Source organism: Arachis ipaensis, chromosome B2 (genome assembly GCF_059453495.1).
Source record: "Arachis ipaensis isolate K30076 ecotype BB chromosome B2, ASM5945349v1, whole genome shotgun sequence".
NCBI lineage: Eukaryota > Viridiplantae > Streptophyta > Magnoliopsida > Fabales > Fabaceae > Arachis > Arachis ipaensis.
In genome coordinates this window covers 99,341,232-99,365,960 of record NC_142437.1, presented here as the reverse complement: position 1 = coordinate 99,365,960, position 24,729 = coordinate 99,341,232, and the positions used below count along the sequence as shown (strand labels likewise).

At 30.6% G+C, this 24,729-nt stretch overlaps 2 protein-coding genes across 3 annotated transcripts; both read right to left on the bottom strand.

The window, feature by feature from the left end:
• Positions 1 to 855: 855 nt before the first annotated feature.
• LOC107625555 (uncharacterized) lies at positions 856 to 5,567 on the bottom strand. Its single transcript, XM_016328222.3, has 2 exons — positions 2,514 to 5,567; positions 856 to 1,537 (listed from the first exon to the last, which is right to left on the bottom strand). Exons 1-2 carry the CDS (start codon positions 5,491 to 5,493, stop codon positions 1,053 to 1,055), a joined length of 3,465 nt encoding a protein of 1,154 aa, XP_016183708.1. The 5' UTR covers positions 5,494 to 5,567; the 3' UTR covers positions 856 to 1,052.
• Positions 5,568 to 18,321: 12,754 nt separating this feature from the next.
• On the bottom strand, positions 18,322 to 23,053 carry LOC107625554 (alcohol dehydrogenase 1). Of its 2 annotated transcripts, none has more exons than XM_016328221.3 (10): positions 22,861 to 23,053; positions 22,361 to 22,497; positions 21,782 to 21,828; positions 21,028 to 21,353; positions 20,851 to 20,933; positions 20,394 to 20,469; positions 20,210 to 20,271; positions 20,031 to 20,126; positions 19,085 to 19,246; positions 18,322 to 18,818 (listed from the first exon to the last, which is right to left on the bottom strand). In XM_016328221.3, the coding sequence occupies exons 1-10, from the start codon at positions 23,009 to 23,011 to the stop codon at positions 18,702 to 18,704; spliced, it is 1,257 nt and encodes a 418-aa protein (XP_016183707.1). In that variant the 5' UTR covers positions 23,012 to 23,053; the 3' UTR covers positions 18,322 to 18,701. The 2 variants fall into 2 exon arrangements, with proteins under 2 accessions (XP_016183707.1, XP_088359727.1); XM_088503601.1 differs by lacking the exon at positions 22,861 to 23,053 and adding an exon at positions 22,718 to 22,856.
• Between the last annotated feature and the right edge of the window lie 1,676 nt (positions 23,054 to 24,729).

Genomic DNA, 24,729 nt, shown 5'->3' with positions numbered 1-24,729 from the left:
TTCTTATTTGTTCGCTCCACGTTTGTGTTGAACTTCTTTGTTTAAAAAAAAAAAAAGAAGACTTCATTTGCAAAACATAAATAACAAGAGCAAGAACAAGAAAAAAAAGAGACCTATATATAAAAATATTAAATATTGAGGAGTATTTGATAAAATTAAACTTATAAATACGTATTTAATTTTACATCATTAAATCTAATAATATCCAACAGTTCAAATTAAAAGATTACCATTAGTCCCAAAGAGAATTGAGACCAACAAATCGGCCAATCTTATTTATGATTACAAGAATGAAACAATGAACATCTCTAAATGTTCCTTATATATTTGTATATGAATTTGAAATCTATTTGATTTAAAATCTCACATCCTATTTAATAGTGAAAATGAGTATTTTAAAGTTATAATATTTAACAAATGAGAAACATTAGAAGGCCAATAAAATTTATTATTTTTAGTGAGTTAGTCAGTAATATTTAAAAATATGAGCTAAAAATATTAATAGATTATTAGACTAAAGATATTATATTAACGACTAAAAATACTAGTAAAAAATAATAAATTCTAGCAGCTCTTAAGCTTTTTTTTAAATAAATATGTTTAAATAATATGAGTGAAGAGTGCTAGAGAGCTAGTAGGTTTTGTGATTTATAACCATTAATTAATTATCATTAATATTTTTAATAGTGTGAGATTACATTTAATTATATGAGTTTACTCTTTTTTTTTTATTGATTAAGTGCTGACCAAATTTTAATAAAAATGATGTTCCTTAAACTTTCTCATTAACTCAATTTCTTCTACCGTACAAAATGGCTTAAGCATAATGAAATGACTTAAATGTAACTCTAGATATACACAAAAGGATCAGAAACTTATAATGAACATAATTCACAGTTAGGTTCACATTAAAAGACTTCAAACTTATACACAAAGAAACCATGGATATTTGAAGCAGAAAAAAATGATAATAAAAATAAATAAAATAGGAACAACTCTTGCTAAGGAAACCTTACTTGCATAATCACAATATCACATTATTGAAACTATTACTATTTGAAAGTAACTTTACTATTGGATGATGATGGAGAAATAAACATAGATGCAGAAAAATTTGTGTTGCTGCTGCTACTAATTGGGTATGTGTGTGAATGATTACTGCTTCCTTGTTGATCATTTGCTGAAGATCCATTCAGAATCATGTCAACTTTCATATACTCTCCTCTTTCTTGCCTAATTTCTTTAAGCATTGCTGCTACATCTTTCATGGTTGGCCTGTCATCAGGGCTTGGATTAACACACAAGAAAGCCACACCTAATGTCTGCAGAATCTCCTCAAGTTCGGATTCCGGCCGGACACGAAGGCTCTCGTCGAGGACTTCCTTTCCGCCTCTCTTTTGTCTCACCCAATCAACAATGTGGACTCCTTCTGGTATTGTTGGATCAATTGGTTGCTTCCCTGTTAGTACTTCTAGTACAACAACACCATAGCTGTAGACATCACTTTTCTCTGTTATTTTCATCATGTAGCCATACTCTGCAGGTCCCACCAAGGATTTATGTAAGTAAGCCATGATTTGTTACTAGGAAAATGTTATATCTTCATAACAGATTAAAGAAACAAAATCATAACCAACAAAATTATGTTGGTAACAAAAGTATCCATGAAAAGAACAAAACATTCACTTGGTATACCAAAAGCACTTGATTTGTTTTGAAAGATCTATCCAAATTGTAAGTAATTCTGTCAAGGATATTATCTTTCATGTGTAGTTTTTCATAGGATTTGAGTTTAGGGCTATACTCACATATAGATTCATACCATACATGGGAATATAGGATATATATATATATATATATACCCTTTTATTTTGTATCAGAGTGTCTTCCTTGAGTTGTTAGAGATAGAATCATTAATGTTATGTTCTCCTATTAGGTTAAATTTTAGGGATAGGGATGAGTGGTTTTATGACATGATATTAGAGCTGTATGGCCATAAAGTTTAGAGTTCTTGCTAGTAAAATAATCTTTCGTGGGTAATTTTAGCATTTTACTCGTTCATATGTGTGGAACACTATGCCCATTTACACATCGACTACTTGAATAGAACATTGATGCTTAAATTGTGTCCACTAATAGGACATGAAATATGAGTTCACACCTCCAAGAAAAGCTAGCGTACACACACATATTGTTAGTTTCTAAGGCAAAAAATGCAATAAGAAAAGCTATCTAAAATACAATTGGATATGTGACATTATTTCTTCAATTATATAACTATTTACTTGTTTGCTTCTTGGTTATTGTAACAGTCTCTTCCTAATTATATGGCTTAAGTGTTATTAAACTAAATATGTAATGCTCACAAGTTTGTAAGCCATAGATTGTTACTATATATGTATCTAAGCCTACAAGGTGTAAATACATTCAACAACAGTTGTGACATACTCTCCTAACAAAAGTAATCAAACTATGACATGAAAAGTTCAAAAAATTTGGATTATAGTACTAACCAGGAGCAATGTAGCCATAGGAACCAGCCAATGTACTAGAAGATCGTGCGAAATCGCCATCATCCACGAGCTTGGCGAGTCCAAAATCAGCTATATATGGTTCAAATTCAGGGCCTATGAGGATATTATTGGCCTTGATGTCCCTATGAACAATGGGAGGAACACAATCATGATGCAAGTAAGCCAAGCCCTGTGCCGCGCCGAGTATAATCCGGTATCTGATATCCCATTCCAGGCAGTTACTTCTTTCATGGAGTAGATTTCCAAGACTCCCATTAGGCATATAGTCATACATGAGCAATCTTGTGTTTCTGTTCCAGCTGCAGCCCAAGAACCTCACTATGTTCTTGTGGCGAATCGAGCCGAGTGTCTTCACCTCGGCCGAGAAGGAATCGCGAACTCCACAGTTACTCGCCGGCTTGTCACTTTGGCAGTCATATCTTGAAGCCATTGTTGTTGGCCAGAGCTTCTTCACAGCGATGACATCGCCGTTTTCCATTTCGGCTTTGTAAACAACTCCTGAACATCCCTTTCCAATTATGTTGGACTCTACCAAACACTTCAAGACTTGATCAACCGAGAAATTTAGCTTTTGGAACGGCGTAAAGTGCCACGGCAACGAGTTTCCTCCAATCTCAGAATCATTGCCATCTTGAGCAACTTTCCTCGCTCGAATGATTGTCGCGATTCCAAACATTGCCAATGCAACAATCAAAGCGCTTAGAAGTCCGATTGCGAGTTTGATTCTCTGTGACCTCTTGGAATTAGTACTATGCAGCATTGTTGTCATTGCAGCATTAGTGATGAAGCAAGAATCATGGCCGTTGGGACACAAGCCTTGATTCCCTTCGAAATCGGTCGGCAATAACTGGCGGAATAGCTTGCTGTCCGGTAAATAACCGGAGAATTTATTGTATGAGATATTCATAGAAACAAGATTTTGAAGCCCTGCAAATGCTAACAAGTCTCCTTCAAGCAAATTATGCGAAATGTCCAAAATAGACAACTTATTCAAAGCCGAAATCTGAGGCGGAACTATTCCAGACAATGCATTGTGACTCAAGTTAAGAGCAATGTCTAGCGCTTCGATTTCGAATAGTTCTTCTGGTATGCTTCCTGAGAATTTGTTGCTGCTAAGGTCTAAAAGCTGAAGACCAGAACACCGTCCAATCGAAGAGGGAATCGATCCGGAGAACGAATTTTGCCTAACAATGATTCTAAGCAGAGAAGCCAGTTCGCCAATGTTCATCAAAAACTCGCCGGAGAAATTGTTCATCGACACATCCATGACTTCAATCCTTGTAAGAGAGGATAAAGAACTCGGCAAAGCGCCGGAAAGCGAGTTATTGCTAAGGTTGAGCATTTGAAGTTCCTTGCAGTTACCGATATTCTCTGGTACTAACCCTGTAAGATGATTTTCAGAGAGATCAAGGAAGCTGAGGTTGTTAAGGAATCCAATTTCACTTGGAATCTGGCCTGTGATTCTGTTTTTAACGAGCCGGAGGCGAACAAGGGAGCTGCAGTTACCAATCTCCGCCGGAATTCGGCCGGAGATTTCGTTCGAGATAAGGAGAAGCTTTGTTAAGTTCTGAAGCTGAAACAAACTTGGAGGTAATCCACCAGTGAGTGAATTGTATGATAAATCCAAAGCTTGAAGGCTTCTACAACCGCCTAACGCCAAAGGAATCGCTCCTTCGAGCTTGTTCTGCCATGCAAAAAAAACTTCAAGCATCTCTAGTTTTCCGATCTCCGGTGGAATTGAACCGGAAATCTCATTTGTATCTAACTGCAACTGAACAAGGTTCGTCAAGTTTGAAAGGACTTCAGGAATTGAGCCTGAAATGTTGTTGTTACTCAGCATAAGCTCTTCGAGGTTCGAAAGATTCCCCAAACTTCGCGGTATTGTTCCTGACAGAGAGTTCAAGGAGACATCAAGAATCTTCAAGCTTATGCAGCTTCCAATTTCTTCGGGTATGCTGCCTAAGAAACTGTTCTGCCATAGCAGCATCTTTTCAAGCTTCTGGAGCTTCCCTAACTCCTTCGGAATGGAACCGGAGAGATCGTTCTCATAAAGAAACAAGTTCACAAGCTCAGAACAGTTTCCAATCTCAGCTGGAATCTCACCGGAAAGCATAGTACTATAAATTGAGATAGTTTGAAGCATGGATAGTTTTCCCAACGAAGAAGGTAACGAACCCGAAACCTTGGTATCTGCAAGGCCTAAAATGGTTAGATTATTGCAGTTACCAATAGCTTCAGGAATCTTCCCAACAATGTCCTTGTTCCCTCCAGCTCTTATCTTTTCAAGATTCAAAAGGCTTCCAAGCTCAACTGGAAGCTCGCCGCTGAGGCTATTATCGAAAACATTGAGATTCTTGAGGCTAACACAGTCACCAATCTCCTTTGGGATTGGACCTGTGAGCTGGTTTGAGTTTAATGTTAAGTCTTGAAGGTTCTTGAGGTTTCCAATGGTTGAAGGAATGGAACCAACAAGAGCATTTGAGCTGAGATCAAGAACGGAAAGCGAAGCGAAGTATCCGATATCCGGGGAGATTGGTCCGGTGAGATTGGCACCGGAGATGACGAGTTTTCGAAGGAAGGGAAGGGAAGAAGAGAGGTTTGAAGGAAAAGGAAGGGCTAACTGTATAGCTTGAATGTTTATCTCTATGACGTGGTTGTCTACGGAGCATTTGACGCAGGACCAGTTGCATGGTGTAGGGTCTAGAAGGTTCCAGTCTGAGAGTGGTGAAGGAGTTTTGGAGGAACCGTTTTTGAGCCATGAAAGCAAAGCTAGAGCTTCATTATTATTATTGTTTGAAGAGGAAGAAGAAAGAGGAAGGTTTGTTAGTGTGAGAAAGAGTAAGAAGAGATGGAGAAGAAGAAGGTGGTTGAGAGATTGCCTCGGCATTTGGTGGTGGTGGCTCAAGGCTTGCCTCGGCATTGGCATTGGCATTGACATTTGCCTCAAAACTCCAGCCATGGCAAGTCTCTAGTATTTGCATACTGCGTATATCGCTCGCTCTGTCCTCAAACCTCTTTTTTGGAGAAATTATTGGGACACCACTCTCTTTTTTCGTGTATATCTTATAAACATATTTTATAGCGAAGAAATATATATATATAGTTTTAGGGATGAACTAACATGTATTTTAAAGATACATGAGTAGAAGATTTTAAATTTTTTATTTAATATATATAAAATAAATGTATTAAAAATTTAAATTTTTTATATTTTTAATAAAAAATTTTAATTTATAATCTTAATTTATATTTTTAGGACATATGATAAATAAATCTATAATTTTAAAAAATTTGAATCTTTTAAATTAAAAAATTTGGTAAAATAGTAAAATAAAAAGTTAATTATTAGTAATTTTATAATTTTTATAAAATATATATTTTATTATCTTAATTTAAAAGTGATTAATTTTTTACTTTATTATTTTATCAAATTTTTTACTTTAAAAAATCTTGATCTAATTTTAAAGTGATTGATAAAAATTTAAAAAGTGATTGATACAAAAATTAAAAAAATTATAAAATAAAGTGTATATAAAAATAGTATAAAATAAAGTGTATATAAAATTAGTATAAAAAGTGTATAAAATAAGGTGTATATAAAAATAGTATAAAATAAAGTGTATAAAATAAAGTGTATATTTTAATTGCACTATTTACGTCAGATTGACAAAAATGCATCACGTTAGTTATTGACCCATTTTTTATTAACGACGTGATGACATGCCTTGATGACGTGGCGTGTTAGTGACACGTGTCACTCCATGATTTGGTCATGTATAATGGTATGATGATATATTGACCAGTGACACGTGGCATGCTAGCATGGATGGTTGTGACACGTGTCACAATGCTATTTAGCCACGTGTTGCAACAGTATTCGTCCACGTGTCATCCATTATGTCATCCAAATTAGTCCCTCACTTTGTGTTAAGTAGTCCCTCACTCTGTGTTAAGTGACTCATTTTAGTCCTTGAAATTGAATGTCTGGCACCAAATTAGTCCCTTCACCAGTTTTTTCTCATTTTTTTAAAAATTTAAAATTTTCAATATTTTAGATGCATTAATTTCAATTCTATTTTTTCACATATCGTTTAAATACAAGTGCTTTTATAAAAATTTTTATTTTTTTAATTATATATTTTTTCTATAATAATTTAACATTGATAAATTTTATAATATATAAGTATGTTATTATAAAAAAAGAATTATACGATTGATTAGACACATTTTTTCATAAAAAAATGTGTTTTTAATAAGAAATCAGGAACTAAAATACACATTTTTTTCCGATTCTTATGAATACATGTTTTCATTGTGTGTAAATGTGGGGGTGCTTGAAATATCTTCACATCAACTCCAAAACAGCGGTTCAAGGTACAAGAGAAAAAATATTTTATAAAAGTGCTTGTATTTAAATAATATGTGAAAAAATAGAATTGAAATTAATGGATTCAAAAATATTGATAATTTTGAATCTATAGAAAAAAAGGAGAAAAAACTAGTGAAGGGACTAGTTTGGTGCACGACATTCAATTTTAGGGACTAAAATGAGTCACTTAAGGCAAAGTGAGAGACTAATTTGGTGCATCTACAATCATGACATAATGGATGACACGTGGACCAATACTGTTGCGACACGTGACACAAATAGACACGTGGCCAAATAGCATTGTGACACATGGCGCAACCATCCACGTCAGCATGTCACGTGTCACTAGTCAACACATCATCATACAATTACACGTGGCCAAATCATGGAGTGACACGTGTCACTAACATGCCACGTCATCAAGCCATGTCATCACGCCGTTAACAGAAAATGGATCAAGGACTAACGTGGTGCATTTTTGTCAATCTCAGGGACGTCATTAGTGCAATTAGAATCTCAGGGACGATTTTAGTGCACGATGCCAATCTCAGGGACCATTTTGGGGTTTAACTCAGAGATACATAGTATCATCTTAATTTTTGTGTCCCTTGTGATTTTCTATATCAGATTTGTTACACATTCAGGTAATATATTGTCATTTAAATTTAACTAAATAGATCCAACACCAATAAAAATCACTCTAGTTAAAAAGAGTGTGATTACACAGACACATAATTCTTCCAACCAAGTCATTTACGTTTACGCGCTACGTTGTCATCGTCGTCGTCTTCATCTTCCTTCTCCTCTTCCTTCTCTTTCTCCTTCTCCTCCTTCTTCTTCTCTTTTTTCTTCGTGTGTTTTTTCTTCATTGTCATTCTTTTGTTGCTGCTGTTATTGCTGTTATTACAGTAGAAGGTGAGAAGAAAGAGTTTTGAATTGGGCAGGACAACGAGCCCAAATGCACCTTAATTCACTCAGAAATGAACTAAAATTATATAATGATTGCAACACAATTAACTCAAAAATGAACCAAAATTACATATAATTGATTGCGATACAATTAACTCAGAAATGAATCGAAATTACATAACAATTGCGACACGATTAACTCAAAAATAAAATAAAATTTACCATAATGATTGTGACACATAAACTCAGTTCAAAAATAAGCACACAAACAAGACTGAATCATTGATAAAAACACATCCAAAATCACTTTTGGACCAGACAACGTCATTAATATATTTTTTCTTATTTTTTGTTTGATATTTTCTTCTTTTTTTTTTGTTTTATTACTCTCAAGAGAGTAAATAAAAAAGAATTTTGAGAAAATAAAATAAGAATGTGAAGATGAAGAAGAAAAAGATGAAAAAGAAGAAGTAGTAGTAGTAGAAGATGAGGAAAAAGAGTTTTGAATTGTGCAGGAGAATGAATCAAAATGCACCTTAATTCACTCAGAAATGAATTATATAATGATTGCAACACAATTAACTCAGAAATGAACCGAAATTACATAATGGAATGTGACACAATTAACTCAGAAACGAACCGAAATTACATAACAATTATGACACAATTAACTCAGAAATGAACCAAAATTATATAATGATTGCGACACATAAACTCAGTCCGAAAACAAGTACACAAACAAGACTGAATTATGAACAAAAATACATCTAAAATTAATTTTGGATCAGACAACGTCAATAATATGTTTTTTCTTCTTTTTTGTTTGATATTTTCTTCTCTTTTTCTTGGTTTTATTCCTCTTAAGAGAGTGAAATAAAAAAACTATAAGAAAATGAAAAAAGAAGAAGATGAAGAAGAAAAAGATGAAAAAGAAGAAGAAGAAGAAGCAGTAGAAGATGAGGAGGAAGAGGAGAAAGAGTTTTGAATTGTGTAGGATAACGAGTCCAAATGCACCTTAATTCACTCAGAAATGAACCGAAATTATTTAATGATTGCGACACAATTAACTCATAAATGAATCGAAATTATATAATGGATTGCGATATAATTAACTCAGAAATGAAATAAAAGCACATAACAATTGCGACACAATTAACTCAGAAATGAACCGAAATTACACAATGATTGCGACACATAAACTCAGATCGAAAATAAGCAGACAAACAAGACTGAATCGTGAACAAAAACACATCTAAAATCAATTTTGGATCAGACAACATCATCAACATAGCAAAAATTCAACAATAATAATAACGACGATGACGATAACGATAACGACCATATGTATAAGAAGAAGACGTCAATGACGATAACGATGATGATCATCATGATGATGGAGGAGAAGGATGAAAAGGAAGGAGGAGCATAAATTCCAATAAGAAAAGGAGGAGGAGGAGGAGGAGGAGGAGGAGGAGGAGGAGGAGGAGGAGGAGGAGGAGGAGGAGGAGGAGGAGGAGGAGGTGTTGGTGACGACGGAAGCGAAAGTGAAAAATAATATAAAAAAAAGGAGGAGAAGAAGAAGAAGACGTACGCATCAGGGGTGAAGAAAGCATGCGTGAATTTGAAACAAGAAGAAGAAGATGCGCGAGGGAAAATGAAAACGAAAAAAAAGCGCGTGATTTAAATCATTTGAATGAACTTAGATGTTAAAATTATTTGGATGTGGAGAATAATTCTTTTTATATATAGTCAATTTCAATTAATAAATAATGTGTATTTTGTTGTTGTCATAGGTTTATATCTTTTTGAGAATTATTATTATTATTATTATTTCGCACTTGAGAAGTAATTTTGTTAGAATATCTTTTAGATGATAAGCTGAAAACCATTAATAAAAGGAAAAAAAATAAAATGGAGTAAAATATTATTTCTTTAAAACAAAGATTTAAGTTTTGACAAAATAATTTTTTTAAAAAGAAATAATATTTTTTTCTATAAAGATTATTTTAATTTGAGAAAAATTACTATTTTTCATAAATTGCAAAAAAAAAATTTCCTATAAAGATTCTTTTAATTTGAGAAAAGATGTACTATTTTTCATAAATTGCAAACAATTTACGTATTTGATCCAATTTTTTGTTGGAATATTTGAAAAATTACCTAAAGGATACATACATTGAAAAATTTCAATTTTTTTGAATCTTTTTCCACATAAAAGAAGTTTCCAAAATCAATTCATTTAAGATAAAATTATTAAATTTAGAAAATAGCATTTTTTTAATTAAATTTACAAAAAACATCCTAAAAATTAAATCTTATTTGGAGAATCTCTTACATGTCTTATAATATTTAGTGTATTTTATCAAACTAATGTTATTTTAGAGGGTCAAAATATTTTTTATTTGACCTATTTAAATAAGTTTGTTATTTTTGATAAAGATATTTAAAAAATTATTTTAACAGAATAAATTTAATTTAAATTTTTTTGACACTCGAAGCTATTTTTTATAATATTTTTGGGTTTTACAAAATTAGGCTGAAAATTTGAAAATAACAGTTCTAGGACAAAAACAATAAGACAAAATTTACTATGATAAAATTAGGGCAATTTACATAATTAATTATTTGGATTTTAAAATTACCCATTTACAACTTTTTAAAATAGGATACGTATTTACATTTTTTCACATATCTATAGGCAGTAGCGGTTTACAGTTACACATAATCCGCTACAGGCAACCGCGGATTTACGTGAAGAAACGGCTACACAGAAATCACTAGAGGCTACCGCGGTTTCTGTTGAGGTATGGTTGGGTATAAACCGCTACTGGCAGTAGCAGTTTATGTGTATGGGGATGCGTGCGTAAACCGCTGGAGGCAGTAGTGGTTTACGTTGAGTGTGTGCGAGTGTGGTTGCCTATATAAACCCCTCAAAGGCCAAAGGTGGAGGAAGAGTGTTGTTTCTCACAAATGGAGAGTGAGAAAAGTTTTGTGACTCTAGTGCATTGCTCTGGAAAAATTCAAAAAAGCAAAAGGTATGGTGTGAAATTTACAGATAGAGAACCGCTTAGTATTTTTATCCGGTCGTCGAGTACGTTGGCAGAGATTAAGCTCAACATATTACGGAAGCTCGGTGTGTATGGTTCGAAGTGGTAAAAAAGTTATTTTACAAGATTTTTATTGCCGTTGTGTCAACTGGTGTGAGATATGAGAGCTTTGTGATAGGGTTCGATGAGGACCTGCAGGTCTTGTTTCACTGCAGGCGGAGTTTCCCAGAGGTTAGAATACCCGAGCTGCTTGCGAAGTTGGAAGATGGTGTCGACAGCTCCGGGGCATCGGCGCCGAATCCTCAGTCGACGACGGTGGGTGGTGCCTCGACATCGATGCATGTGGTAGCAGTAGCAGTTCTGGTTCCTGATCCTCAACATTTTGCGGCTGTTCATGCTGGTGTGCCTCCTGGTGATCATGATTTTGAGTTTGAGGCCGGACCGGATCGAGTTGAGAATGCGATACGGGACGATGATTCAGATGACGAGCCGGTTGCAATTGGTGGGGACAGTGATGATGATATTCCGAGCGATACACCTACACCACATGGAGGTTCCGGTTCTGGCACACAGCAGTATCCTCCGCACCTGTCATCGTTGAACTTGGAAGCCGTCGGCCAACACCAGAATGTAGAGGCTACCTTCGCAGGCTAGGGTATGCATGATGCGAATGCTTTGATGAAATTTCAGATTGGCCAATCGTTCCAGAGTAAGAAGGAAGCTGTGTTGAGGGTAAGAGATTACATCATTCGGTGTGGAGTTGAGTACAGAGTTATGGAGTCGAACAATCTGAAATACAAAGGGAGATGCAAGGAGTTTGGTAACGGGTGCACGTGGTTGATTCATATCACGCTGCGAAAACGGAAGAGCACTTGGGAAGTTAGGAGGTACAACGGTCCGCACACGTGTATGGCCACATCGATATCAGTCGGTACAAGCTCCGTTCTTCTGCCATGATATTCAACTAGAGGTCGCACTCGGATAACTCGGACCCGCTCTCTAGATGTTCTGACCTCTCTCTAGAATTTTCTCTCTCTAACTTGCCCAACATCCACTCCAAATGAGGAATTCGCGGCTGCCTACCATGGATTATATAGACAACCAAACTCAACGTAAAGCGCTACTGCCTCCAGCGATTTACACACGCATTTTCATACACATAAACCGCTACTGCCAATAGCGATTTATGCCCAACCACACCTCAACAGAAACCGCTGCAGCCTCTAGCGATTTCTGTGTAGCCGTTTCTTCACGTAATCTGCGGCTGTCTGTAGCAAATTATGTGTAACTGTAAACCGCTACTGATAGTAGCGGTTTCTATAGATATGTGAAAAAATATAAATACGTATCCTATTTTAAAAAGTTATAAATGGATAATTTTAAAACCCCAAATAATTTAATTATGTAAATTGCCCATAAAATTGCTTTCTAAATATTTTTGTTGCCACTGTAATTAGGGGCAGATCTTTGAATGGGGAATGAGGGCCATGCATGCCCCAACCTTTTTATAAAACTAATAGTACTAGATGTTTTTGTGATATAATATTTCAATTGGTTAGAGATTTTTTTTCACAAATTTAAGAGTATTTGATTTGCGTTTTTATTTTTTATTTTTATTTTTAATATTTTTTATTTTTTATTTTTTAAATTTTATAAAAAAATGTGAAAATAGTAAAACTAATAAAATTTTATTTTTTGTTTTTATCTTCTATTTTTACTTTTTTTTACCAAATCCAAAAAATAAAAAATATTAAAAATAAAAATAAAAAATAAAAACGCAAACCAAACGCACTTTTAAATATTCTTAATTCAATTCTCATTTTTTTTTCATTTTTATTATATCTCCTACCAATCTCATATTTTATTATTCCCTATATTACGTCATTGTTTTTTCGTACACGCAATATATTTTTTATTTCAAATAAATAATAATAACTAATAAATTGAAGATTAACAAAATCTTTACACATTCTCAATAACACTCTAAAAAACTAAAGACCACCATAGAAAACAATAATAAATTAATTATTTTGAAGTTAATTTAAAAGATGATTTTTTAATGATAATTTGGCTATTTATATTAAAAAATTAGTAAATTACTAATTTTTTTATTTTATTTAATTATTAAAAATTTTAAGTCACTCAATATTCCAAAAGTATTATTTTAAATTATTTTTACTTGTAAGATTATTTATTTTTTTGTCATATTTCTAACAAAAATAAAAAATAATTTTATTTATAAATTTTATTTTAATATGAATATCATTATATAATTTTTATGTTAAAATTTTTTCTTTGTCTCCTTAAAAATTTTTTTCAAACTTCGCCACCGACCATAATTAGGGGTGGCAACATGCACCCTACTCGCAAGCACTCAACCCGGTCGGATAGAGTTGTCAACCCGACTGCTGCGGGTAGGATTTTCGTGCGGGTTGGGTCGGATGTGGATCGGTTTGAGTCACAACCCTACCCGACCAACTTGCACCATATATATGTATATATTATATACTTATATAAAAATATGTTTTAAATAGATGTTAAATCAAAGAACTCTCATTAAATGCAAAAGATCCTTAGTCACTAAAAAAAGATTATTAATTGATAATTTCATATTTTTTTTACACATTAATAAGTTATATTTTAAACACTACAAGAAAAGAGAACTATTTTAACACTTTTTTTTTAACAGCCATAGTTAAGTGTAAAAATTAATATATATTTTTAACAAATATCACAAATGTCAAATTCTCTATGTTTTCTTGATGAATAATTTGATTGTAGAAAATTACTCCTCAATTTTGACACTCATTTGCTTTCAGCTTACTCTACTATTCCTCTTTTTCGGTGAGCTCCATCAATTTTGGCATCACACTGCTCTCGGTTTTTTATCATACTACTCATTCTTCATCTTCAAAATCTCAGTTTATTCTTTAGTTTCAAGATCTCATCTCATTCTTTGTTAAAAATTTTTGTTGAGAATTTTTTATGGTCAATAAGTGTCAAAATAAATAGTATTTTTGACAGTTAATAAGTTTCACAGAAAATATATTCTCAAATTTTTCTAACAAATTATTTTTGATGGCCAATATTTATCAAAATAAGATTTAAACTTTTTTTTTACAATTACTTATATGTTAAAAATACTATTTTTGACAAAATTTTATTAATATATTTTTATAGTTAAAATAGTGTCAAAATTTATTTTTTTTTGACGAATTTTAATTCTTTTTTGATACATATAATCCTAAAAAATAATCTATATTATTAGTAGTAAAATTATCATCAAGTTATATAATAATGTTGTATCTTTTTAGTAATTCATGAATTGAGAACGAATAGGATTAGGGTTGAAATATTCTCAATCTATAAATAAAATAGGATTAAATTCATATAAAAATCGGATTGAGTTAGGATTGAATCCGAATCCTATCCTACCCTACCTTACCGATTACTACTCTGACCATAACCATCTTAATAAACATGGCAGTTATAAACTGCACCTTATAAATAGATTACAAAAATGTGATATTTGACGTTTATGCCAAAGGGAACTTGAAGCCACTCATGCTTTCAATTTCAATTTTTATTTTCATGAAAGTTAATTCTTCGGGCGAAACAATTTTAAGAACTAACACAGCATTCCCATGGTAGGATTTTATGGACTATTTATTTGGGTGAAATATTATTTTTATCCATATTTAGTAAGTTTTAATCGTATTTCTAAAGTTCTAATCATTTTTTTTTATCACAATTTTAAAATTGACTCAATTCACAGTGAGGTGCTGGAGAAGAAACATAGCAACATTTGATTTAATTTATCGTAATCAATTTGTTAATATATTTGTTAATGTATTTTAAAACACGAAAAAATAATAATTGGTTATCAAATTATTTATGGAGCTATAAAAAAGATTTAACAAAAGATATAAATAAATCTCATTTTCTTTTTTATATTATATAATACATAGAGTTAGAATTTGTTTGGGCGTCATTTTCGAAAAAAAAAAATTTAATGATATCTTTTAAAAAAATATTTTTTATAAAAATAAAAGTAATTTTATGTTTGGATATCTCATATAAAAAGATCTTTTTATTTATCAATTCTGTTTGGATAAAATAAGATAAAAATACTTTTTTTTTTTATTTATTATGTGAAAAATATATTTTTTTAAAAAAAATCTTTTAAAAAAGATGTAAATTGTAGTTTTTTAAAAAAATATTTTTTTAAATTTTTTTAGTACTTTTATTTTTACTATTAAAAATTTATCAAACACACTAAAAAATAAAAAAAATATCTTTTTCATTAAAATTTTTTTTATCGATTTAATGGCTACTAAAAAACACTTACTTCTGATTTAACTATAAAAGTAAGATGTGTAGATAAATTTATTATTCATTAAGTTCCTATTGAAATAAAATTTACACAAGAAAAAGCATTTCTCATTCGTTGATTATTACTAGGGCATCCCAAAAACGTTTTAAATTAAGTTCTGAATTAATGAACTAAACTATGCCAGTAACCTGCCAAAACTTATTCTAGAAAAGAAATTAAATATTCAGATAAATGATTGGACTATTTTTCAAAATCAAAATAAAAAATCTTAAAAAATTCAAAAATATAAGAAAAAATACACAAAAAAATTATGTAAAATATATTTTTATTTAAAAATAATATTTTTACATTCTCTTTGATATTTTTTCTAGACTTATTCTATTTAATATATAAATGAGGGAAAATATTTTTATTTTAAGAAAATTTGCTTGATTATTTTATCCACCAAAATATAAGAATAGAAATAGATAGTTTAAATATATATTTCCTCTGATGATCTGTGCTATCTCATTAATTTTTGGAGACATTTAATTTATTAAATAGTACAAATGTAGTATTAGGAGGAAATCAGTTTTCCTATTCGTTTTTCTCTTCACTCTTCTCGAACTTGTTGAGAGTGCAGCCAATGACGGTGCAGAAAACTTAAATTTCTATAATTCCATGATAGTTACATTCTTTGTATTGAAGCAAAAGGAATAGGAGGGAGACAAAGACATGAAGATTTTTATAAGATTTTTGGAGTCAGAACACCATCACCACCACTTACCTCGCCTCGGGGTTCTGTTCTTTTGGCCAATTATTTTTTATTTGCCTGTTGCTTTGAAATTTGTAAACCTTGTTTGACACTAATTATCAGATAGCATGTGTTGTTGCATTGTTTTCCTCAACACTAGTCACTACTACAACTACTAATAGTGTCTGTGACAATTATATACAATATTGGTAAGGTAATGGTGTTGATAACCGAGCTTCTTTATTTTTTGCTTTGCTTTCTGGCACTTTGCTACTTGTTTTCAAAGTTTCCCATTCAAAGCAGATTCCCTAGCCAGTGTTTTAATTTCATGATCATTTGAATTCATTCGTAAGCATCTAGCTATAGCTCGGCATAAATAAAAAATAATGTCCATCAAAAGAATTTTTTAATAATTATATATATAGAGAGAGAGATTAGCCAGACAAAAAAATGAATTTTTTTTTTTTAATAATTGAAAGAGTAAAGTGTAATCTTTTATCATTAATTTTATCAGTAGGACTAAAAACAAATATAAAAGGAGAGAATAATAAAAGATTAGAAATCACATTTTATTCTCTCAATTTTTTTTAACAATAAAGAATAATCCTCTTTGGTTATAAACACTTTTTAATTTAGAGAAAACATTTTTGTTTTTTATTTTAGGAACCCAAGTATTTGTTTCCAAATGAGGATGGGCCGTTGGATACCCTTTATGATAATTTTCTTCCGCAAACATATAATATTCCCATAATATATACCTCACTATGCATAATTGCATATACATTTGGGATAGACATTAGACAATATAATATTTCAACATTAAAAAGGAAAAGTAAAATACGGAGTTAATAGTCAAAAATAATTTCTGAAATATCACACGACGATCAATTAGTCTTTAAGAAATCAGATATCTCAAATTAGTTTGTGAAAGATACAATTATAAGATGATGACGGATTATGTTAACTCCCATGTGAAATGATGACATGATATATTAATACTATGTGTCATAAAATAATTAAATAATGTGTTATGTCTGTAAATATATCATTTGACATATAAATTTATGTAAAATCAAATTAATTTCTGAAAATATACGCATGAGTTATTTTCACTCATAAAACTTTAAAAAGTGAGTAAATTAGTACTTAGACAAATAAATATCTCTTATTTTTTTCATAATCTTAAATTTTTAATATTTTTTATCCTACTAATTTTATTCTCATTTATTACACCTTACCAAATAATATATTATTAATTTTATATACTTTTATGTCTCCAACAATTATAAATATAGTTATAATTATTCACAAAAAATCAATGATTAAATTATTACAAAATTACTTTCTCATTCAAATTCTTAGATTTTAATATTTTAATTTTTTTGTAATATTTTTTTTATTTAAACATTTTTATGAAATGATTATCGATATATACTAAAAAATTAATTTTCTTAGATCTCACATAATAAATATAGTAGTTGTTTTAAAGTTTTAGACATTTGGAACTTTAAGAATTATAGAAGTATTCGTAGATTAAACTTATTTCAGTTAATAATAGAATAAAACTAATGTTAATTTTAGTTTATTAATTAACAGAAATTTTTTATCATATTTTTCTACTAACTTAATCTTTTATTATTTTGATGAATAATTTTAATTATATTCATAGTTGTTAGAGACATTATAAAATATATAAAACTAATAATATATTATTTTCTACTATTCTATGTAGAGAGAATGTTGCTTGGTAAGGCGTAATAAATAGAATTAAAATTAGTAGGATTAAGAAATATTCAAAAACAAATATTATAAAGAAAAATAAGAGAAATTTACTTGAGAACTAATTTGACTTATTTTTTAAAATTTTAGAAATGAAAAAGATTCACATGTGTATTTTTAAAAGCTAATTTGACTCTACATAAATTTATGACATGTTAGATGTCACATGACATTTAATTTGACTTATGATTGTATTTTTCAGGATAAATTTAAAACATCTAATCTTTTGAGGATTAAATTGATTCTAGCATAAGCTTTTAGGAACTATATTTTGACAATTAATATGTAAAATATGTATAGATACATAATTATTTAATTTACTAGTGAAAAATAAAAACCTAGAGTCTAAAACTAAGTTGCACGAAATATCAAAGATAACAATGTAGGATTGATCAAGGTATAAATATCTTGGTCTTCCCAACTAGTAATCTCAAATTTGAGTCATGGAAATGAAAAAATTATTTGTGGAAAGACTTCTTTGCCTTTTCTGAGAATTCAACATACTATACAGTATACTCAATGCTCGGATAGTGCTTAGTGCATATTCACATGAATCTCAGTTTAAGATAATTAAAATAAATAAAATGCTCCTTATTCACTTAGAGAAAAGAAAAAGCTCAAGAAATAGAAGGAAACTTGCCTTCAGTGGAAAACAAAAGATTACATCACCATAGACTATTAACTAATATTAACCAACCTTTCTAAAAAGTAAACACTGAAGACTCCAGGTACTGAAACACCACTCTAACAGTATGAATTCTGTCTTGTTCTCTAATGTTCCTCAATGGTAGGAATATGCAACATACCACATGAAACAATGTATATTTCATCCATTTTACATTGCCTTAAAAGAACTAGTCCGAGATTTTTCTGAAGTTAAATTTAGAAAATAGTAGGAATGATTTTGAATGTGAAAATGATATTGAAACATTTATTAATTACACATAGCTGAAACATTATTCATATGGATCTATCATTTTTTTTTCTTTAAAATTCTTTAGTCTTCCATACTAATGATACACCTTAGTCCCTCCCCTCTCAACATTAGATCAAATGCCTTGTTGATTTCAGAGAAAGGAACTCTGTGGGTTATAAACTTGTCCAATTCCAATTTCTGCAAAGTAATCAAAGGAAAATGATCAAAAGGGCGTTAGAGTCCTTTCCAATAGTCCAAATGTTATATCAAGAGGTTAACAGAAGAAATGTTTTTGAGTATAGCCGTAATCATATTTTGAGCCGACATACCACCCATTTACTATTGAACAGGATATGGACCCAGATTAACCAGTGAATGAGTGATATGACGGCTCGCTCTAATTACAATTATGATGACTGTGTTTAACTAACACAGCTATTGTAACCGTTATAAAATGTAATCACCTTGTTCATATACATATCGACCACAGATGGAAGATCAGTTCTGGGCTTGTAATTTCCAAAGAAAGTTCCTTTTAGTGTTCTTTCGTTGAGCAAATTAATGGGCTTGGTCATGAAAACTGCATCCTTAGTTGGAACTCCAACAAGCACAGCAACACCCCATCCCTACATAGTTCATCAAAATATGGTTAGGTACTTAATCTCATTCAGATTGCAGTTCTACACTTCTTAATAAAAACTTCATGTATGACGCAAATAAACAAAAAAGGAAAATCTTGTTCTACAACACATATTCTTTAATGTGTTGATTTCTCAACTCAATATAACATTTTTTGTAGCCAGAACAAGATATGAATTTGTTTAAGGTGACATTTGGTTATTGTCCTGAGGTAAAGGATACAGAGAGGTCAACAAAACATGTTTGAAGGTAGATACGAAAACAAGAACTTAAAATTTTGCCTATCTCATAATTTTATTAGGATAGCGTTTAGTTATTGTCTTGGGGTTAAAGAGAAAGAGATGTTTGGGACCCAAAATATGTTTGGAGAAAAGGATAAAGGCAAAATATTATCACTATTTTTGCAAAATTTTTTAAGAGAATTTCTATACTTCCAACTAGAGAGGCACAAAAAAGTGTTAGGACTGCAATAGCCCGCGTAAAACTGTGTGACATCTTTGGATCCATGAAAGGTTGTATTAGGCCTGTGACAGTGAATCTAAAACTTCGTCGCATCCCCACCAGCTAGGGAAAGGCTTTGTTTAGGTTCAGGTTCAGGTTCTTTATCTTAAAAACGAAAGGATGTAGAAGAGATCTCTGTCTTATCCTACTATCGGCGTCCTTTCTTTCCTAAGACAAGAGGCAAACACTGCCTATAAGATCCAAAGTTCCATATTTTTGTGTTTCTATTTAACCAAGTTTTCGTAAGATTGCTAGTCAGTAATGGCTTACGTCATGAACACATTCAAAAGCAGATATCATTGCGTTAATGTTTCCAGTGCACTCTATACTTCGGTCGACTCCTCCATTGGTCATTTCCGCAATCACCTGGTATTTAGAACAATAACTTCAGAAAACCAAGATAATGTGAACAGTGCATATACTGAAACATTAGATGAAGAATTATATACCTGTTGAACTGGCCTATCATAGTCCTGTGGATTCACAAAATCGGTTATTCCAAATTTTTTTGCTAGCATCAAGAAAGTTTAACAAACACAAAAGTTAAGGTTGTGTATTTTACAATGAGCCGCTTAACTATAGCTTAGTAACATCATTATAGAATTTTAGTGAGGTGAAAATGTTAGATGCTACCTTCTTCAAACCTGTTTGGGTTCAAATCAATTCCAATAATTCTAGATGCACCAGCAATTCGGGCACCCTCAGCAGCCTAATAAAATAAGAGAATATACACAAATAAATAGAGCAGAATTTTGAAGTATAATACTTCCTCTGTTTCAGTACAACTGTCAAAGCAAAAAATACATAATAAGAAAAGTAACAACTAGATCTTGGTATGTATAAATTTTTTTTAGATGAAATTTCTTCTAAATAAGTAAGCATATGTACTTTATTTAATAATCACAATAAAATTAAGGGTGTTTTGGGAGAAGAAAAAAAAAGCTAATAATGTTATTTTGATATTAGAAATGAACAGTTATTCTAAAACTTCACTTTTTCTTGAAACTTGATAATATGTTGAAACCGATGGAGTAACAAGAAACTAAGCGGTAGAATCAACATGAGAGTTGGAGTGAATTTTTAAACATACAGCAAGTCCAACAGCTCCAAGACCAAACACTGCCACTGTAGAACCCTTCTTTGGTTTTGCTACATTCAAAGTTGCTCCCAATCCTGTGTTTTGCGATCAATTTTCGACAAAATTCATTACTAAGACTTAAACCTGAAATCAATATGGAAAAGTTGACATAAGAGTATAGGATTAAACCTGTTGAGATACCACAACTGAGGACACATACTTTATCCATTGGTGCCAGTGGATTGAGCTTTGCCAAGCATCCAGAATGTATCACAGTGTATTCACTAAATGTGGACGTGCCAACAAAGTGGTTTATTGGCGTACCATTAATGGAAAACCTGCTTTTACCATCACTATGCATGACTCCTCTCTCTGTATCTATTCTCAGGAGGTCACACATGTTGCTTTCCTCGGATTTGCAATGAGCGCATTCACCACATTCACCGGTGAATACTGGAAGCACATGATCCCCAACATGCAAGTCTGTGACTCCTTCTCCAACACTCTCCACAATTCTGGTGAAATAAGTGAAACTTCTAAAGTGCAGGTTTTGGATTTAACAAAATACATATACCTTTATGGATACAAGCATCTAAACTATAGGCAAGAAAATCAAGGATTTTATATTTAAGATACAAATATATTACTTATAAGTCTAAAGCAATTTATTTTTTATCAGTTATTCAAATGCTATACTCTAGCCTAATCCTTAAGAAAATAATTATCATTTGTCTTCTAGTTCTATGGAAAAAAATGGTTGTTAAACCTATACATCTAAACTGATAATTTTCGACATCTTAATGAGTCAGGGGTCCATTTCTTTGTTTCAAGTTTCAACATCGTTACCAAAATCCCTGTTCTTCAACCATATGTAACTAAAAATGCAAAAAAGAACATACTTCTAAATTAACTACACAGAGACAGATATACCGAAATGACATACCCAGCAGCCTCGTGGCCGAAAATTCGGGGAAACAGTGGAGTTTGTCCCTGAAAGACCAAAGCATAAAAAGAAATGACAAAATGCAGAACTGAATTCCAAATTGTTCAGTAATACTTTGTATGTTTCATCTATTGATAAACACAACTGTATAACTTCACTCAACTATTCACAAACCCTAATGAACTCCATCGACTAGTAAAATAGAAGACAGACATGGTACCAAAATCAACATTTTGTAGACACAATCAAGAATGCAACATAAAAATTGTTGTTACTATAACCACTGAAATCGCATCAATGCAGAAATTTCAGCCATCTCAACCAATTTTTCCAACAAGTTTCCATACTAACAACAATGGAATTGCAGTTATATCAGTCAAATTTTCACAGTTTTCGGCAAATTGCAGTAATTTCAATGCTATATCAGCCAAAATTTCCAACAATATCCCACAATTGTAGTAATTACAATGAAATCACAACCCTAATTCAAGATCACTATGTTTGGAGCAAGTGATTATAGAACATAAACAAATAATCTAGCATGATAATAGTTGAAGAGCCAAGAAATGAAAAGCAAACCTTGGCCTCCCAGAAGTAGAGATCAGTATGGCAGAGTGAGGTATATTTAACCTTGATCCTCACTTCCATGGCCTGTGGCGGAGCCACCTCCACTTTTTCTATCACCAGTGGTTTCCCTGCTTCCCATGCAACAGCAGCTACAAATGCACCCCAAAAATATAACAAAATAAATAAATAAATAAAACAATATTATTATTTTTATGCTGTATTTTTTTTATTGGAAACAATCCTATTCGAGAATAGAGAAATTTTAAAAGAGAGATAACTCTCCTACAACCAGTAGCTTCATACGCGGGAATCGAACTGATACTAAAGGTTAATTAAAAACCGAAAAAAAAAAGCAGTTACTCTAATCACCGTTGTTAAAAAATTCAAATGTCAGCAACAGTTGATGTTTGGAACTGGAAAATTAAAACGAACGAAAGAAATAACAAAGAAAACTGAGTAATTGCTCGGTGCTATCATCAAACCATGGAGTATAGTTTATATGATTTTGATACCTTTGCAGGGAATGACGAGACCAGAAGTGGTGGACATGTTGTTAGTGAGAGGTGGTGATAATGACGATGATGCCCAAGAAAACTGAGAGAAAAATCTTTGTGAAAGAAAAGGCCTTGAACGTTGCACAAGAAATTGATACATCTTTGTCATATATATTTAACAATTAGTCCAAAACCAGTGGCGAGCGTAGAAGTGTCAATTCATTTGTGGTCCCTATATGTGACAATTGACAATTATGATAAAGTACGTTCATGCATATACATATATGAGTTCTGCTAGAGAATTAAGCAGGAGGTAGTGAAGTGAAGTTAATTAATTAAAAAATAAGTTTGTTATAAAAAAAATAATTTTTTGTTATTTTAATTTTTAAAAATTTAAAATTAAAAATAAAAGGAAGTTGATTTAAATTGGTTTATATTGTAGTTATATAAACTAGCGGCTTAACAGGCGTGCCTGTTCAGTTGCTTTTGTATTGAGTTAAAAAAATATTTATATATTTTTATTTTTAAAATTATAAATTTAATATTAATAATTAAAAAAATAAATTATGAAAAAATAAAATATTTTAAATTATTTAATATATATAGAAAATATAAAATAAATAAATTTAAATTAAAAAATAAAAAAATATGTTATTAGAATGTATAACAAAATTAAGATAAAGATTTACTAACATTATTTAAAATTAGTTATTTATATATTAAATTTATTTATTTTATCACTTTTATTTAATTTGAAGTAAATTTAAAAATTTATATTCAAAACGCTTTTTTCTTTATACATAATTCTAATAGATAAAAATTTATATTGAACATCTTTAATTATTTTTAAAATTTTATTATTATTTTAAAATGATTAATTTTTATTTTGATTATATCATCCCATCATATTAATTTTATTGTACATTTTATCATTTTTTCTTATAATTATGTTGCCTTCTTTTATTCTTCTTCTTTATTTTTTTCTTCTATTAACCCAACATCAATCAATTACCACTGTACAATTATCGCAACTCTCATTTTTGTTTATCACTTTGATCCATACATATACATTGTATTAACTTTTGAGTTGTTAAAAATTTATTAAAAGAATTATTTTCTTATTTGATTTAGATATCTAAATGTATAACTATTATATAAATACTTATTTTTCATACTTGCTTGTTAAGTTATATTTTATCATTTTAAGACAAAATTTAAGATACCAAGCATTAAAAGATTTTGTATAGAATAATTAAATAAAAATAAAAAATTTATAACTTATTTAATTTTTTTAATATATAGAATAATTACATTTAAATTAATTTAAGTATAATACTAAATCATTACATTGTTACTATGTGTAATAATGAAGATAAAAATTTATAAATATTTATAAATTTATTTATTTTTCAATTATATTTAATTTAAAATAGATGTAAAAATTTATATTTAAATCACTATTTCTTTCGCATAATTTTAATAGCTAAAAAAATTTATTTCTTATAATTTTATATTCAACATTTTAAATTATCTTTAGTTTTATTATTCTTTTAGAATTTTTAATTTTTTTTTCATTATTCTTTTTTTTATCATTATTTTTTTATCATTATCTATCTACATATGCCTCACCACTACTCTTATGTTAGCTTGTTCTCTCTTCCTTCCACTTCCTAGATTTTTTTTTCTCTTTCTATCTTCTCTTCAATCGCAATTAGTTATTTCCGTGTATTAGTTCATAATTATTACACTCAAGAAGTGAATACTACTTTAAAAATAATTTTTTTTTCTATTATGAGTATTTTTATTATCTAATGCATACAAAGTCACATATTGTCATTTATGATAAAAGTTGAAAATTAAAATTAAATGACATTAATATTTTTTGGT